The sequence below is a fragment of the Theropithecus gelada genome, chromosome 1 (genome assembly GCF_003255815.1).
Source record: "Theropithecus gelada isolate Dixy chromosome 1, Tgel_1.0, whole genome shotgun sequence".
In the NCBI taxonomy this organism is placed as follows: domain Eukaryota; kingdom Metazoa; phylum Chordata; class Mammalia; order Primates; family Cercopithecidae; genus Theropithecus; species Theropithecus gelada.
Genome location: NC_037668.1, coordinates 89,873,825 through 89,893,349, shown reverse-complemented (window position 1 = coordinate 89,893,349; position 19,525 = coordinate 89,873,825). Strand labels below are relative to the sequence as shown.

At 40.0% G+C, this 19,525-nt stretch overlaps 1 protein-coding gene across 3 annotated transcripts in view; it reads right to left on the bottom strand.

Annotated features, from left to right (window-relative positions):
• Positions 1-19,525, bottom strand: part of PATJ (PATJ, crumbs cell polarity complex component) — a 419,471-nt gene that overhangs the window by 55,528 nt on the left and 344,418 nt on the right. For 2 of the 3 annotated variants that reach the window (XM_025398758.1, XM_025398765.1), the window contains exon 34: positions 1,449-1,532. The exons of the other annotated variant lie outside the window; for it this stretch is intronic. In XM_025398758.1, coding sequence (XP_025254543.1) covers positions 1,449-1,532 — 84 coding nt within the window. The remainder of the gene's footprint in view (positions 1-1,448; positions 1,533-19,525) is intronic. 3 annotated transcript variants of the gene reach the window in all.

Genomic DNA, 19,525 nt, shown 5'->3' with positions numbered 1-19,525 from the left:
AGTTACAGAGGGTCTATCTAATATAACCATAAATAGTTTTTAAAAATCCTTATTGAAGTATAATTGATATAAAATAAACTGCCCAAATTTAAAGTGTACAATTTGATAGGTTTTGCCAGATGGATATTTATACCTGTGAACCCATCACCACATTCAAGATAATGAACATGTTAGATTTAGTTTCAAGTGACCATTATAATTTGTGGACTTACAAATCATATAAGTATCAAGGCATTGTGTATCAAGGCATATGTGCCATTTTAAATATTTAATCTATTCATCTTAAAAAGCCAATTATGACAATACCAACTGATTTAGAAATCTGGGGAGGGTAAAACAAAGAAACCCCAAACTCCTGACCACTAAAAAACCATGTTGTATGCTAAGGCAGTCAAGCCAATTCCCAGAGAGGTCTTGCTTATTTTTCTAACCTCATACACTTGTACCTTAATGAATGTACTGGGAATATGTCTTAATCCAATGATGAAACACAGTAAAGGGCTACAGAGAAATCCTGTAACTTGGGCTGAATTTAATTTGCAATCAGCCTGGCCTCTCCTTTAACCCCTTCTCGGGTATGTTTCCTGCCCTTAATTATATCTCTGGTTTCATCTTGGGAGGCAGAAATGAACCACCAAAGGGAAAAATAAAATTCTATGATGTCATTCGTAATGTGCTATATTAAAGTTGCAAAGCAAAAATGCACATGCTCACCATAAAATGCCAACTATTCAATTAAGTTCATCCAATGAAAAGAAAAATGTTGCCTAAAGGTTTCACACCATCCAGAAAGCTCTTTAGTTCCACCTACCAGAACGCCTGGCATCGCCTTCTCACTCAGCCATTCCATAGTGCAGACACTGCCTGCTTTGGTACTTTTTAAAAGGCTTTAACAACTTTGCTAAATGAGAGTCAATTTGAAAAAGTTAAGCATTTCAAATTTTAGTAAGCATCATGGGGGAAGATTTTACATTTTTTGTCAACTTGAAAACATTGCTGGCAAAACATGAACTTCCATTTGGCATAAAGATTTATCAAGATTAAGAAAATACGATTTAGGCTGCCATGAAATCTTTAAAATATCAGGTATATATGTGTATGCATATGTGTCTATATGTATGTGTTTTTAGGAGGAATTTAGTAGGGTATAATGGAGAGGCAAAAAATTTGCCATATTAGTCTCATTTGATATTAAAATAATAGACCCATAAGTTCCATTTTTCCTTTTAGTTAAAAAAAGCTTTTCATAGACAAATGTAGATTGATAACCTGTCATGATTCTAAACCACTGTACAACGTACGTAGAAGAAAAAAAGAATATGATATGTATTTTGTTAAATGGGAGAGGAATCAGTGAAGACATAGTTGAGTAGAAAGACAACTTTATGGATCGAGATCAGGAAAGGAACCACATTTACTGATATAAAATAAAATGCAAAATCATGTACCTCTAATATCTGGTCACCAGCCCAAAGTCTTCCATCTCTGGCTGCTGCCCCTTCTTCATAGACTTCATGGATAACTATAGCATTCTATAAAAAACAAAATCTTACTCATTTTCAACAACCAGAAATGCTTCCTTAAGCAAACAACCAATAGGCCACAACCCATAATTTTCTATTTGTTAATAATGTTATATTTTATCTGACATAAAGATAAACAATATGCACAGTTATGATACATTCAGAGGTATAATTAAATTTTCCTAAGATTATTTCATTCCTTTAAAACTGGCTTTGCCTAATATTTCATGTTAAACTTCTTCCATGTGTTTTACTGTTAACCCTGTACACTGCTGCTGTGTATGAACTAGAGGTGAACTATGTGTCATTCTTATTTACATTTTATAGTGTATTTTGAGACACGGTTTCAGGTATTTATTGGTATTCAAGGATTTGGCATAGATGTGTGGCCTGATGAAGGGGGTTTTGCCAGGCCTTATTACTTGGGCAATGAAAGAAAAGAACTTAGTGGAATGAATGGGTCCTGGAGGAGAAGAAAACAGGAGTAGAGGAAAGAGCATTCATGGACCTAAGTGTAAAACAGCCGTGGGTTCAAATCCTGACTCTGCCTTCTTGTAATCTTGGGCAATGAATTCCTCTGAATTCAGCAATCAGAGCCATAAAACTAGGACAACCATATCTGCTGTAGGTAAGCTTTGGTTGGGAAAAGTGTTTCATAGTTAATGAATTAAAAAATAATTTGTATCTCTTCAGATTCATAACCTTAAAAATTATTTTATCATCATAAAAATGACATGTACCCACGTAGAGGATTCAAGCAATACTACTACAGGTTGTTGCAAAGCACAAAAATAGGCTGCTTCCCACCCAGATTCAGTCCCACCAATCACCACTCATAATTTCCGAGGATCTCTCTAGACAATTCACATTTATGCACCCAAATATTTATATATTTTGATGAGAGACTATTCTAAAAACGTAGGGTTATCAAATTGAGTTTGTCCACACTCCTTTTCCCTCATCCCCTCCTGTTGAGCAAGTAGTCAAGCTTTGAAATTCTTCACCTTGGGGATTTTTGTGGAGCTCAAAACTGAAGCAACCAGAAGTCATTGGCTCTTTCTGTTTTTCACAGAACCGAAGAGCACTGAATGGATTATGATAGGTGTCTTGGAGGGCTGCTGAGAGAGGCGCACAGCTTTTGAGTGGAGATTAGAAACAGAGGTCTGTGGGTTCCACTGTGGGGATTTGGGTCCTGCAGTGCCCAGGGTCCTCCTATTCCTTGCCCCCAGTGCACACACACACAGGTTTTAAGACCCTGCTGGCAATGGTCAAGGGCTGACATCCTTGACACCTGTCAGAGCCTAGAGGCTGACACATATAGGACCCCAGGCATGAAAGAAGTCAAGGAGCAGGACTTCTGGACTTGAGAGATCTTATAGGCTTGGCCAAGGATAGGCTTGATGATGAGCAGGCAGTGCTGATGGCAATGACCATAGGGGTGTCATCAATGTCTGGGTGTTTGGTTGGTATCCTTTGGAGTTAATGAGCCACCAAAATGGTTGAGGTTGAATTTCACCTTAGTCCAGAAGTATGGAGCCTCAGAATTAAGTTCATATGAAGTAAAGAAATGAATATTTATTGCAAAAATGTGAGAAGATAGACAAAATACATACACCCACACCAAACCTTTTTTGTTTGCTTTTTAATTAAAAAATTTTTTTTTGAGATAGCATCTCACTTTGTTGCCCAAACTAGAGTGCAGTGGCTCAATCATAGCTCACTGCAGCCTCGATCTCCTGGGCTCAGGTGATCTTCCTGCTTCAGCCTCCCAAGTAGCTGGGACTATACGTGTGCACAACCATGGCTGGCCAGTTTTTTTTTTTTTTAAAGTAGAGATGGGGGTCTCACTATGTTGTCCATGCTGGTCTCCACCTCCTGGGCTCAAGCAATCCCTCCTGCCTTGGCCTTCCAAAGTGCTGGAATTACAGGTATGAGCCGCTGTGCCCAGCCATATATGTGTGTGTGTGTGTGTGTGTGTGTATGTGTGTGTGTGTGTGTGTGTATATATATATATATATATATATATATATATAATATTTTTTTTTTTTTTAAGAGGAGTCTTACTGTGTTGCCCAGAACTCCTGGGCTCAAACGATCCTCCTGCCTCATCCTGGGAGCTGGGACTACAGGCATGTCCCATAGCACCAGGCTTACTTTCTATTAAAAACAAAATAACAACAACAGAAAAACAAAAAAAGGGTTTCTATACAAATTCCACAATAGAGAAGCAAAAAAAGAAAACAAGAGGTCTATAACTAGATAACCCATCTGGATTCCAAATACTTTTACAATACTAAATACCGTACTTTCATTTTATTGTTACACAGTTCTGAAAACATTCTTCATTATAGCAATTAGAGAGGCAGCCCCCAAGAGCCAGGAAAAGTTTCTGGATCTAGGCACTTTACATTTCAGATTCCGTACCAGGAATACATTTTAGATCATTCTTTGTTTTAACTCTGACTTATGAAATTTCCAGACCCAGGGAGCGTTTACACTGCCAAGAGTTTGTATCTCTGAACTGTTTCAGGGGAATTATTTGGAGGAAACTTGCGGAGTCAGTGGCTTGTGGTGATCCAGCGATACTAATGAGATCCTACCAAAGGTCATTTGTATTAAGGTAGTACGAGGAGAAACTAATGCAGACTCCTGGTAGCACCCTGTAATGATACTAGTTTTCAAAGTCTGGTGCCCAATGCCCTATTTTCACTGGATTGAGAAAGTCACACACTACACTCGGACTATGCATGGCTTTTACAGAACTTGATTTTCAGCAAAAAGTCCTTTGATCTTGGAACATTACAAAAGACAAACAGAAAATTTCTGTCCATTCATACTCAAAAGAAAGAAAAGACCCCCTTGGAGTTTGTATTCCATAAAAGTGGTGTGAATTCAAAATCCTCAGATACTTTCTGGCGCTCAATGAACTATCCTCCATAAAGGATGCCAATGACCATAAAGGAGTAATATGTTAACAGTTTCAAATGCCGAACTCACTGCAAATGATCTATTTTTAGTCCACAAGTCTTTCTGTATTTAAAATTCTCCATTTATTTATTTATTTTTGCTTGACTGCTACTGTAATTCCTCTCAAAGTTATTAGTGAAGGCTGGGCATAGTGGCTCACGCCTATAATCCCAGCAGTTTGGGAGGCCGAGTTGGGTGGATCACTTGAGGTGGGTGGATCACCTGAGGTCAGGAGTTCGAGACCAGCCTGGCCAACATGGTGAAATCCCGTGTTTACTAAAAATACAAAAATTCGCCGGGCATTGTGGCACATTCCTGTAATCCCAGTTACTCGGGAGGCTGACAGGAGAATCACTTGAACCCGGGAGGCCGAGGCTGCAGTGAGCTGAGATCATACCATATTCCAGCCTGGGCAAGACAGAGTGAGGCTCCGCCTCAAAAAATAAAAAAAAATAGGCTGGGCGCAGTGGCTCACGCCTGTAATCCCAGCACTTTGGGAGGCCGAGGCGGGCAGATCACGAGGTCAGGAGATTGAGACCATCCTGGCTAACATGGTGAAACCCTGTCTCTACTAAAAATACAAAAAATTAGCCAGGCGTGGTGGTGGGCACCTGTAGTACCAGTTACTCAGGAGGCTGAGGCAGGAGAATGGTGTGAACCCGGGAGGCGGAGCTTGCAGTGAGCCGAGACCGCGCCACTGCACTCCAGCCTGGGTGACAGAGTGAGAACCTGTCTCAAAAAAAAAAAAAAAATAAAATAAATAAATAAAAATAAATAAATAAAAAATAAAGTTATAAGCGAAGATACAAGAAAATACGAGACACTGTGACCTGTCAATAGAAAAGAGCCACATTTCTTTTTGTTTGTTTGTTTTGTGTTTAATTCATCTAGTGTATTTAGGGGAACAAAAAGTCCACGTTTCTTACTGGGTGCCCCTGTAGTCTATGAAGCTGTGGTTCTGGTCTAAATTTTGGCCCTGCTACTGTTGGCAACGGGACTTGGGGGAAGACTGTTAACCTCTCCAGGGCTCAGCTTTTTAGATGGTTTTAACAGTGTTATCTACCAATAAGGCTTTATGTGCAGTGCGAGCACACAGTAAGGAACTGATATATATATATATATACATACTTTGGTTGAGACAGAGTCTTACTCTTTTGCCCAGGCTGGAGTGCAATGGTGCGATCTTGGCTTACTGCAGCCCATCATCTGCAGCCTCCCAGATTCAAGTGATTCTTCTGCCTCAGTCTCCCATGTAGCTGGGACTACGGGCACGTGCCACCACACTCAGCTAATTTTTGTATTTTCAGTAGAGATGAGGTTTCACCATGGTGGCCAAGCTGGTCTCGAACTCCTGGCCTCAAGTGATCCACCCACCTTGGCCTCCCAAAGTGCTGGGATTACAGGCATGAGCCACCGCACCCAGCTAGGTAGTATTTTTAATAGCACCTGTCCATTCTTATTTATTTTACATCTATGTGCCATAGACGCTACACACTTCCCATTTGTCCCATTTAATCCTCGTAACAACTCATCAAATTCAGTGTTATTACTCTCACTTACAGCTGAGGAAACGAAAGCTCGTAAGGGCTCAGACTTGACTTCTCTGCAGCTTCTAATTAGAAGAGATGAAATTCCATTTCAGGACTGTTTAACACCAAAGCCTGTGCTCCCACCACCATAGCAAGCTTCTCATCTGTTTTGAATATTTGATTTTGTACTTGTACAAAAGCTAGCTTGGGATTTTCCATATGGCATCAATTCTGTTGAAATATTGTCACCTCAACTCCACAGCAGAAACCTTGAGGGCATGAGTTGATTATTTTATAGAGAGTGAACAAAAAGACGACTTGTGGAAGCAGAAGTTGAAGCCTTTCTTTGACTTCATGAGGTGAGGCAATGATCTACAGATCTCACTAGCTAGTGCTGGCACATGGTTAGGGGTTTGCACTACAGAAAGCATGATGCATAGGCCCCCTCCCAACCTCCAACAGAGTCCCTCTCTTAATTCCATTTGTTATTCTTTTTTTTTTTTTTTTTTTTTTTTTTGAGACAGGGTATTGCTTTGTTGCCCAGGCTGGAGTGGTGCAGTGCCACAATCTTGGCTCACAGCAAAGTGGGCCTCCTGAGCTCAAGCAATCCTCTCACCTCAGCTTCCCAAGTAGCTGGGACCAAGGCGTGTGCCACCGCACCCAGCTAATTGTGCTTTTTTGGTATTTTTTGTAAAGACAGGGTTTTGCTTTGCTGCCCAGGCTGGTCTTGAACTTCTGGGCTCAGGTGATCCTCTCAGCTCAGTTTCCCAAAGTGCTGGGATTTCAGGTGTGAGCCACCGCCGCCCCGGCCCATTTGTTACTCTTATCTCTTTCCTTCCTTCCCTTCAGCTTTTCAGTCCTATTTCTGTGCACCTATATTATTCACTTAATGATTTTTTTCTAAGACAAATACAAAACATTATAATAGATACAAGTGATACATTGATGTTCAAAACAAAAAGTTGTTCAGCCCAAGAAAAAAGATTAATTTCTATCGATTAATGGCACAGAACTGAGAATCATTTATAGATGATCAAGACTGACAAAGTGTCAAAAATGAATTTCCTCCTGGTAGTTGTGTGATTTTCACTGGGACAGTAGAAATGTAAGTAAGATGACCTGTTTATTTACTGCTTGAGACAAGACTAGTGATTTCTTTTTGAACATTTTATTTATTTATTATTTTTTTTGAGATAGGGTCTCGCTTTGTTGCCTAGGCTGGAGTGCAGTGGTGCAATCCTAGCTTACTGCAGGTTTGACCTCTTGGGCTCAAGTGATCCTCTCACCTCAGCCTCCTGAGTAGTTAGCACTTCAGGCACATGTCACCATGCTGGACTAATTTTTAAATATTTTGTAGAGACAGGATCTTGCTATGTTGCCCACACTGGTCTCAAATTCCTAGGCTCAAGTGATCCTTCTGTCTCAGCCTACTAAAGTGGTGGGATTACAGGTATAAGTCACCATGCCCGGCGTGGACACTCTAAAATTATTCATTTGACTTGCCAGCTCTACAGCCAGTGAAGAATTTAATCAGTGAGTTGAGGAATCTCCCAAATAGTGGTTTTCTCATAGCCAGAGGGTCAGACAGGATTTGAGAGACATGGGAAGTCTTCTGTTTAAAAACTTCTCCCTCATCAGTCTGTCTGAAACACCTTTAACCAAGGAAAACTCCCTTTATTCCACAATTAAACATTTATAACATTAAATCTTTTTTCTTTTTTTTGAGACGGATCTTGCTCTGTCGCCCAGGCTGGAGTGCAGTGGTGCGATCTCGGCTCACTGAAAGCTCCGCCTCCTGGGTTCACGCCATTCTCCTGCCTCAGCCTCCCGAGTAGCCGGGACTACAGGCGCCCCCCACCTCGCTCGGCTAATTTTTTTGTATTTTTAGTAGAGACGGGGTTTCACCGTGTTAGCCAGGATGGTCTCGATCTCCTGACCTCGTGATCCGCCTGTCTCGGCCTCCCAAAGTGCTGGCATTACAGGCGTGAGCCACTGCGCCCGACCATAACATTAAATCTTTATAAATATTAGTAACGTTAAAGAAAAAATGGACAACCAGGAACAAGTAGCTGGCTAGCAAATTCATCATGTTGCTTAAGAAACTACTGTCTTTAGGCTGGGCACAGTGGCTCATGTCTGTAATTCTAGCACTTTGGGAGCTGAGGTGGGCGGATGACCTGAGGTCAGGAGTTTGAGACCAGCCTGACCAACATGGTGAACCCCATCTCAACTAAAAACACAAAAATTAGCTGAGCATGATGGTGTGCGCCTGTAGTCCCAGCTACTCGGAGGCTGAGGCAGGAGAATCATGTGAACCCGGGAGGCAGAGTTTGCAGTGAGCCGAGACTGTGCCACTGCACTCCAGCCTGGGTGACAGAGCGAGACTCTATCTCAGAAAGAAAGAAAAAAAAAAAAAAAAAAAAAAAAAAGCAACTACTGTCTTAATATCTCCATTCCTAAGAGAGTATTTATTTTTAAACGTGGATAATGTACTCACATGGTACCATACTCAAAATAGTATTCACTGATAAGTATCTCTCTAGCACTTGTTCCTCAGCCACCTAATTTCTCTATCTAGAAACAAACGGTATTAAGTTTTTTGTGTATTTTTGTAGAGCTTTTCCATATATCTATATTTGAAGTATAAGCTACCAAGTGCTTGAGGGTTATGCTTTCTTTTATCTGCTACCTCCTTTGTTTCATGAAATTCTACAAGTGCCACCTCTTCTATGACATCTTCCCTAACTCTCTGCCCTGATGAAGTTGATTGATCCTTCGTGTGAGTCACCATAAGAAGTTCATTAGTACACTGAACTTATCACAGCATCACGAACGTCTGTTCAGGGCTCTATGCCTCGTGCCACCTCCCATCCTTGATGGAAGCCTTCAGGACAGAGGCTGCTTCCAACTCATCTTTGTATTCTGGTGCCAAGTCCACAGTAGGCACTCAATAAATGTTGATTAAATGATTGTCAAGAAATTGGTTGGAGACAGATAAACAGGTTACAATGACTCAGAAAGGGGAGGCTGGAAAAGCTAATGTGTCACAATCTTACTCCGACAAAAATCAATTGTATGGTTTGAATATAACCTCCAAAATTCACGTTGAAATTTAATTGCCATTGTGACATTATTAAGAGGTGAGACCTTTAAGGTGTGATTGGGTAATGAGGGCTCTGCCCTCAAGGATGGATTAATGCTGCTATCTTGGGAGCGAGTTCCTAATAAAAAGAGTTTAGCCCCCTCCCTCTCTGCCTCATGTGCTCACTTGCCCTTCAACTTCTGTTACAGGATGATGCAGCATGAAGGCCCTCACCAGATGCTGGCTCCATGCTCTTGGACTTCCCAGCCTCCAGAACTGTGAACCAAATACAATTCTTTTTTTTATATAAATTACCCAGTCTCAGATATTCTGTTATAGCAGCAGAAAATGGAGTAAGACACCAAGCTTCTGGTGGTAAAATATTAGTGACACACAACCAAAATACCCATCACAAATGGATTTTAAATCCATTGAAGTTTCCAGAGGATTTACTTTAGCTTAGAGAGCAATTTAAGAGAGCCAAGTATGAGGGACTTAATTATCACTGAGCCCCACAAAAATCCCAAACTCCTCCAAGGGGATTTAAACTCTGAATTGTTGGAAAAGAATTTCATAACATGCAATAGTATATCCTTAGACAGAGTCAATGTCACCAGACACTTCAGCTCATCAATCACCATTTTTATTGTTCAAGCTGCCAACAGGTAGATAAAGTAACTCATAAACACCCCAATCATTTAGCAAAAGGCAATCTTATTGTCACAATAGACTCATAACACTTAAAGAAGCCAGGTGTTAGAAAAATTAAGTAAGGGTCTCCTGTGGGCTGAAGGATATCAATAAGTACCCTTTTGTGGGTGAACTATTTTAGTAGATGAGATTTCACATTTCTAGATATTTAGTAGATTGTTTTAAGAAGCATTTTAGGACAAAACTTTGACAAAGAATCATATGTAGATACTATTATAAAGAACTATGAATATATGGCTTAATTATACTGCTTGCAGGCATGTTTTACTTAATTTGATCACTCTGGAATTAAACTCAATCTTTGCCATACTCATAAAAGTCCCTACCTGCACTCACTACACACACACAAAAAATTCCTAAGGGACATTTTAACTACAGAAAGGTTTCACATTAAATCTCACATTGAGGTGAAAAACATATTTACCAGTGATCCAGAAAGAGTGTTATGTCTTATTACCCTGCATTAGGGGAAACGTCCCTCCTAACAAGAAAAATCCATGAGGACCAAAAAAAAAAAAAAAAAAAAAAAATGTTGAAGATATAGTATATAATAAAATAGTCGTAAGTTCTCCTTTGAAAGAAACTATGGTTTGGATCTGTGTCCTTAGAGGAAGGATGTAGCTTTTAAACACCATTTAATAGTTTTCTCCTCTATGGCTGTCCCTGTTCAGAAATCATAAAGACAGCCACGTCTTCTACACAGTAGATGACTTTCTCAATTGGAAAGCTGTAAACCAACGAGGATTGATAATATGGTGGGGGTGGCAAAATCCTCAATCCAGTGCTGTGCAGACCAAAACTACATCCAAATCTACACTGAAAAACACATGGTTATGCATTAAGTTACTGATTTGTGATGTCTACTACAGTTACAGAGTTTAAAAAGAAAGGGTTAGGTTAAAATTTATAAAGTATGTTTCACTCTGAGTAAAGTTGATAGACCCCAAACTGTATTTATATATAAAAAAGGATTCAGTTAACAGAGTAGAATTTTAAAAAAGAAAAAAAAGATGAATGTTTTAGAACACAATTCTTTTCCATCCTAAAGCCTTTGTGACCAAATGCTTTAAAAATTTAAAAGAGCTTCCCTATTATATTCAACTAGAATGTGATTTTTTTAAAAAGTGCAGTAGTCTGCAAAAGAAAAGACTCAGGACTAGGGGGTCAGAGGAGTTAAATTTTCTGACAGCTCTGCAGGCAACCAACTGGATCAATTTGTTCATGACACTCCCTAATATTACCAGTAAAGCACAGAGTTGAACTACATGCCTTTTTTTTTTTTTTTGAGACACAGTCTCTCTCCATTACCCAGACTGGAGTGCAATGGTGCAATCCTGGCTCCCTGAAACTTCCACCTCCTGGGTTTAAGTGATTCTCATGTCTCAGCCTCCTCAGTGGTTGGGATTACAGGCGTGCGCCACCACACCCAGCTAATTTTTGTATTTTTAGTAGAGATGGGGTTTCGCCATGTTGGCCAGGCTGGCCTCAAACTTCTGACCTCAAGTGATCTGCCCCACCTCTGCCTCCCAAAGTGCTGGGATTACAGGGGTGAGCCACTGCGCCTGGCCTGAACTACATGACTTCTAAAATCATTCCAGTTCTAAAATTCTAGGCCTCTATGAACCCAAATGTTGTGTAGAGTGAAGCAGAGAAAGTCATCGTTTTATACAGATATTTAGGTCCTGCCTAAGAACAAAACTTTCTTCTAAATGGTAGGTCAGAAGAATCCTAACTTCCATAGGTTGAACAAGATATGAAAGCTATGGAGGCTGGAGTCAGACTCTGTTTTAGTTACCTTTGGCTGCAAAACTTAGTGGCTTAAAACAACTATATATTTGTTTACAATTCTATGGGTTTGCAGTTTGGGCTGGGCTCAGCTGTGCAGTTCTTCTGCTTTACATTATGTTGCTTGGGTTCTGAAGTGAGTTTGCAGTCAGGTTAACCCAGGCTGGTTGTGTCCTGGATGGCTTTACTGTCATGTCTGGGGCCTTAGCTGGAATGGCTGGGCCTCTGTCCTTCCACATGGTCTCTCCACATACTGCTTCATCCTCCAGGAGGTCAGTCCAGACTTCTTCACAGGGTGGCAGTGTTTCAGGAGAGCAAGAGCTAAAATTGCAAGGCCTCTTGAGACCAAGGCTTAAAGTCAGACAGTGCTACTTTTGTCACTATTGGTCAGATTGGAGTCAAGGAATCCGGAAAGAGCTGCATAAAATTTCTAGTCTTTTTATTTCTTTTTTTTTAAATTTGAGACAGCATATATAGCCAGTTTCAATGTACCACAGATTCCATCAAGGTTGCCAGAGGAATTTTCCAGCCTGCAAACAGTGGAAGCCAGTGATGTATGGCTGGGAAGAGTACCGGCTATGGCCAGATAAACCTGTGTTCAGATTTTAGCTCTGCCACTTATCATAGATTTATGATACTTCCATTAAGTTATTTAACCTCTCTGAGCCAGTGTTTCTGCCTCTGCAAAACTGAACTAATAAATCCCCTCTTTTAGATTTTCAGGATGAGATGGGGTTATATGCCAAGTAAAGTGTCAGCTAAATCACAGGTACTGAGTAATTGCTCATGAGAGCTCCTAACATAGATACTAAGTTTGAAGGGGCGTATCTAGTATATAAAACACCTATATCAGAGTGATCAAAATTCATGACGCTAAGGATGAGTGACACCAGTCTTGGTCCATTTTTTTCATTTCTGATTTTTCTGTTATTATGGTGGTCCCAAAATATAACTGAAATATAATCTTTCAAGAAAGATTATACTACAAGGATATTTTAGATTATTTTTCCCAAGTCACAGACTACTCAGGATTAAGCTCAAAGGACCATGTGAATACCAACAAGCTCTAAGCCAGACTGCAGGAGTCTCATTCCCAGACATTTTGATTTTTCCTGGTCAAGTACAATCCTCATTGATCATGGATTCCGTACCTGTGAATCCATCTACTCCCTAAAATTTATTTGTAACCCCCAAATCAATGCTCTCAGCACTTTTGCTGTCATTCTGAAATGTGCAGAGTGGTAGAAAATTTGAGTCTTCTGATTTCCTTTTTCCCAGCTGGAGTTGAAAAAGGTGTTACTTTCCCTTCGTGCTTTAGTTCCCATACTTCTTGCTTTATGTTGCTTTGCTTGCCAGCTCCATAGTTGAACGGGTAAAGAAGAACCCTTTTCATGGTCTATTTAGTGTCCTTTTTTTTTTTTTTTAAATTTTTGTGCTTTTTCTATTTAAAATGGCACCCAAGCATAGTGCTGGGGTTCTGTCCAGTGTTCCTAAGTACAAGAAGACGAGGATGTGCTTCATTGAGAAAGTATGTGTGTTAGATAAGTTGTGTTCAGGCATGAGTTTTAGTGCTGCTGGTCATGCGTTCAATGTTAATGAATCAACACTATATATTAAATAAGGTGTCTTTAAGCAGAAACACACATAAAGCAAGGTGATGTATTGATGAGTTATTGAAAATGTTGACTAGAAGCTTGGTAGAACCTGCCTCTGTATTTCCCCTAGCAGCAATGGTTCACCCTTCACTAATCAGTGTTTGCCTTGACTTTATAAAATACAACTCCTGAGAACAATGAGAATCGACTATAATTCCTACTGTTTCTTTTCCCTGGTGATACTTTACAATAAAACTGGGAGCACAATGTGAAAGACAGAAATGCAGACAAATGCTTTCTCAAATAGAGATGACAGGACTCATGCTGACAAACGCAGCTCTCTATTGTCCTTGCCACAAAGAGGCAGGGGTTGATGAACCCAAGGATGGGAAACTTTAAAATGCATTTCCTCTATGCTGTGACACATATTTTTATGCCTATATGTCAATGCATTTTGTGGATCTATATTTTTTGAACCAATTACAAAAGTAAAATGCAGAGATGATTCAAGATGAGTTGGAAAGTTACTTATCTTCTTCACCTTTGGACCATGAACTTTTCTCTTCTTTGCTACAAAGAGTTATTTGGTATCACCTCATTGATTCATTAGAAGCAAAAGATTAAGCACTACTTAATTTCAGCATCTCACAAGAGCATATAGGACCTGAGGCAGAATGTAGTCAATCAATATTGTACTTAAAGATAATTTTTTTTCTTATTTTTAACAGTCTTACAATTTGGATGAGTCTAACACTCAAGCATACATTTAATGTACTGCCTTCCCACCATGAGTCACAATAAAAGATTACTGCCTTCAAAGATACACAGTGTTTGCTGAGTTGATGTTGTTTTGCCTGCCAGTTCCATAGGTTGAACAGATAATTGTTTCTGTTCAGAAAACCTGAGAGACTATAGCTGTACAAGGGAAGTCAGCAAGGGTCAAAGGAACTTACTGATCATACTTGAAATCATAGTTTTAAAAAATCTGGATACTCTATTCAGCTCACAAATAATAAATTCGTTTACTGCACAGATTTTCCCCAAAATCTCACAACACAGTCAGACTTCAGTTGACCCTTACAAAACTCTGCTATAAAATAAACACAGAGCTGGTCCATATATCCTAATATGCATTTACAAAATCCCTCAAGAAGGAAGAAAATGGATCATAATGTTCAGTACCCACTGTTTTGAAATATTTGAAACATTCTCAGCTAATAAACTATAGACAACATAAGTGAGTATTATAACAGCAATAAATAATGGCGGCTCTTTTGACATAAAAAAGATTAAATACTCAGTTACACTGGAAGAAATAATACTAATCTCTCTCTCTCTGTGTGTGTGTGTGTGTGTGTGTGTGTGTGTGTGTGTGTGTGTGTGTTGAGACAGAATCCAGGTTAGGTTCAGTGGTTCATGCCTATAATCCCAGCACTTTGGGAGACTGAGGCAGGAGGATTGCTTGAGCCCAGGAGTTTGAGACCAGCCTGAGCAACAGAGTAAGACCCCATCTATATAATTATTTTAAAACATAAAAATAAAAAAAAGAGAAACAGAGTCTTAGTTTGTCACCTATGCTGGAGCGCAGTGGCAGCACCATAGCTCACTGTAGCTTTGAGGTCCCATACTTAGACAATCCTCTTGCCTAGCCTCTTGAGTAGCTGGGACCAGAGGGGACACACCACCACACCTGGATAATTTTTTAATTTTTTGTAGAGACAGGGTTACTATGTTGCCCAAACTGGTCTTGAAGTCTGGGCCTCAACTGATCATCCTGCCTTGGCCTCCCAAAGTGCTGGGATTACAGGCACAAGCCACTGTGCCTGGCTGTGTGTGTGTTTTTTAATGCAATGGACTATGCAAGCAATCCTAAAACCCAGACTCAGGGACTGCTAACTATCACATATATTTACAGGTAACTAATATGTGAAATAAAATCACAGCAATACATGGCTAATATAAGAACTGCTATAAATATATTAAAATGGTTTACATTTCAAGACTGAACAAGTTTTCTCTTCTTAAGCTCAAAAAAGAAACGGTTTTATATTTATTTAAAATGGAATTCCCTTACCCAAGTCTTCATTTAACAAAAAGTTGATACTTATCAATATGAACATAATTTTTCATACAGAAATATAGACTTATTTTAAGGAAATGGTATAAGATTTGCATTATATTTTATAAGTCCCCACAGTTCCATTTGGTTCTTATTTATTAAATTTGACTTAGCTTACATAATATTTTTGCTTATATCCATATTCTTTAAGACCAGAAATGTCCAAATCTGGAAATTCAAAGGTACTACTCATTAACATTCTTTCACTGTGATTCATAGACTTTTTGCAAACTCTGCTTTGATTTTAAAATAAAACTAAGGTAATAAGATGTTTTGTATAAAAATATATGACTTAAGCAATAACAATAAAAGGAGCTTGGCTTTGGTGGATCACACGCCAAAGCAAACCACACTCCTCGTGAAATAGACTGTACAAAGTTCATGTCAAGGGGAATAACAAAATAAAACACTTAATCAAATATAAAATAGCTTTCTATTCTGCTTATTTCAAAAACATCCAGTGGTTTAAGTTGCTGTAGTCCTACATTTAAATTATCAAAAGCAGTACCAGAATGCAACATGATGAGGGGTTAAGTGAGGTCACTTCAGAACAACATATGGTTATAGCTAAAGAAGAGGTATTCTTTATTCCAATTTCTAGATAGATGAATTTTGCCACATAGTACCCAAATGGGAGACAGTATGTCTACCACGATACTTCTTGCTAACGTATCTGCCCTATAGAACTTTTGTTTAATAAGAATGAATTAAATTGGGATTAAATCAGGTGATTGAAAAAAGTGTGGATTTGAAATTTGGAGAGAAATGACAAGATTCTAACTTTTGGCCGGGTACAGTGGGTCATACTTGTAATCCCAGCACTTTGGGAGGCTGAGGTGGGTGGATTGCCTGAGCTCAGGAGTTTGAGACCAGCCTGGGTAACATGGTGAAACCCCATCTCTACTAAAAATACAACAAATTAGCTGGGCGTGGTGGCGCACATCTGTAGTCCCAGCTACTCAGAAGACTGAGGCAGGAGAATCGCTTGAACTCGGGAAGCGGAGGCTGTAGATGAGCCAAGATTGTACCACTGTACTCCTGCCTGGGTGACAGAGTGAGACTTGGCTCCAAAATAAATAAATAAATAAATAAAAGTCGTTTTCTTGTCAGGCACAGTGGCTCACGCCTGTAATCCCAGCACTTTGGGAGGCCAAGGCGGGCGAATCACCTGAGGTCAGGAGTTCAAGACCAGCCTGGCCAACATGGCAAAACCCCATCTCTACTAAAAATACAAAAATTAGCTGGGCATGGTGGTGGGCACCTGTAACCCCAGTTATGTGGGAAGCTGAGGCAGGAGAATTGCTTGAACCCGGGAGGTGGAGGTTGCAGTGAGCTGAGATTGCACCATTGAACTCTAGCCTGGACGACAAGAGTGGGACTCCGTCTCAAAAAAAAAAAAAAAAATATTCCAACTCTGACATTCGCAGGACTTTTTATCATTAAGAATATCTAAATCTAAAAAGAGAATAGTGCTTGAATCACATTTTATTTTATTTTTTAACAGACAAGGTCTTGCTCTGTTGTTCAGGCTGGAATGCAGTGGCACAATAATAGTTCACTGCAGCCTTGACCTCCCGGGGTCAAGCCATCCTCTTGTCTCAGCCTCCCAGGTAGCTGGGACTACAGGCACACGCCACCATGCTCAGCTAATTAAAAAAAATTTTTTTTTGAAGAGACAGGGGTCTTGTCATGTTGCCCAGGCTGGTCTAGAACTCCTGGCCTCAAGCAATCCTCCCATCTCAGCCTCCCAAAAGTCTGGGATTACAGGTGTGAGCCACTGCACCTGGCCTTGAATCACTTCATTTCTTCTTCTTCTTCTTTTTTTTTTTTTTTGAGACAGAGTCTCTGTCGCCTAGGCTGGAGTGCAGTGGTGCGATCTCAGCTCACTGCAACCTCCACCTCCTGTGTTCAAGTGGTTATCCTGCCTCAGCCTCCCAAGTGTCTGGGACTACAGGCACGTGCCACCATGCTCAGCTAATTTTTGCATTTTTAGTAGAGACAGGGTTTTGCCATGTTGGCCAGGCTGGTTTCAAACTCCTGACCTCTGGTGATCCACCCACTTGGGCCTCCCAAAGTGCTGGGATTACAGGCATGAGCCACCATGCCCGGCCTATTTTATTTTTAAAAATAATAAGAGATGGGGTCTCACTGTGTTGCCCAGGCTGGTCTCAAACTCCTGGGCTCAAGTGATCCACATGCCTCAGCCTCCCAAAGAGCTGGGATTACGGGTGTGAGCCACCGTGCCTGGCCAAATCACTTTTTTAAAGTTCGATGTTGAAAAACAAATACGCAGTTGTCTAGAAACAAAGCCATATTTCACTGTGCGGGTAATATACCAAAGACACACAGACAAAGAAAGTTAAGGATCTACTTTAATACAAATGTTTATAATTAATAATAACTGAACTCAGTTTACATAGGGACTGGGCAAAGTTCTTTATATTCATTATCTTAATTCACATGACAATCTTAAGAGGTAGATTTTTGTTATCACCACAGTGGAACAAATGAAGAAGCAGATTTAACTTAGAAAGGCTGTCATTTGTCCAGGGTCCCACAGTAAAAGATCTAAGATTCTAATGCCAAAGAACCAGCATCATTACTCTGCTATGGTGCCTTTTAGGTTTGGTAGAACACCTTATTTATAGCCTGGGATCTCTGGCAATGGTATCAGGGAAGGAAAATGCGTAGAAAGAGGGTCCTAGAGACCTCATTCTCATTCATATCCTGGGATTCATAGCCTGGGATCTCTGGCAATGGATCTCAGGGAAGGAAAATGCATAGAAAGAGGGTCCTAGAGATCGCATTCTCATTCTTTCTCTGCTTCATTTGTTCAATTCCAAAAACAGTTCAAGTCTACCAATAATCCAAGATAAAGGATTTAGTTCTTAAGTTTTTCTTCTCTATAATTCCCAAGCCTGATAATAACCCCAATGAATGAGTCTGGAGAGCTATCTTTTACTTCTAAGGATATTGCTGATAAAACTTCTAGTCAATAAGTATACATTTCTGAGAAGCAGACATTGAAGGACATCAGGGAGCAGTTTAAGGAATACGATGCAAACATCAAAAAAGGTAAGAGGCCTTGGTCTTTCATTTGACAGAGTAGGATGAGTTCTCTAAGCTGTAGGATTTCATGCAAATTCAACACTCTGACAAGACCAGAGGGGTGGAGGGAGATAGAAGACAGGATGAAAGGATGGATTGATGGATAGAAGGAAATAAAAATTATGAATTAATATACTAGCTCTGATATCCAATGTGCCTTATCTGGCTTCCTGGCTTATAAGAAACATAACAAATAACTTATATTAATTAAATCTAGAAAGTGGGTGCCACGGCTCTACTCTTTTCTGGTTTCCAGAGGAAGCGCCTATTTTAAGAGTCATTAGTATGACTTTTCATTGGTTTATCTCCTATATTAGACGATAATCACTAAAAGTCAATAACGATGACTGAGGATGTGTGAGCTCTCTGAGGACAGGGTTGTCTCACTCAATTTTGTATACTTAGCACTAAGCCAAGTGCAGCCGTTGAGCAAACATATGCAACCTATCACAGAAGAGCCACATCCACCAAAGGCAAGCCTGGGAGCAACATCACAAGATTAAAACAACAGGCAGAAGTCTGTCATTGAGGATTGGGTCCAGGTGTGCTTATAAACCGTCCCCAGAGGTTCACCCTCATCATTACCTCGGCATTTTAAAAGGTCGATTTAAACACAATGGGATGTTAAGTGAGATCTCCCTCTGTGATCTCAGAAACCATCTGTCTTGGCTTTAGAGAAACTATTTATAGCAGAGAGGACTGATGTGGTGTCAAGACCAGGTCCCAGAGACTTAATACCTCTAAAGACAGCAAAAATATCTCTTGGACACACAACAAAGAAGACACAGAAATCTTAATTGGGAGGGTTGGAGCAGATGTTAAGGGTCACCAGAACTCAGGACGTCCTCTTTCCCCATGCCAGAGCTGGAGTCAGGATGCATCACCTAACCAAATGTGCAAAGGTTCTTCTGTACTGAGTCTCAATGTTTTCCACCATTTCCCTTTGATATGCTCTCATCTTTGCTAACTTTCTGCTAGATGGATGCCATCCCAAGACCTGATTGGAAAATGTAACCTACAATATCAGTTAGGTTGCACATTCCATGTCAACATTTGGAAGGAGAAAAAAAGGAAAAATTAAAGATTTGCATTGTGGTAAATAATAG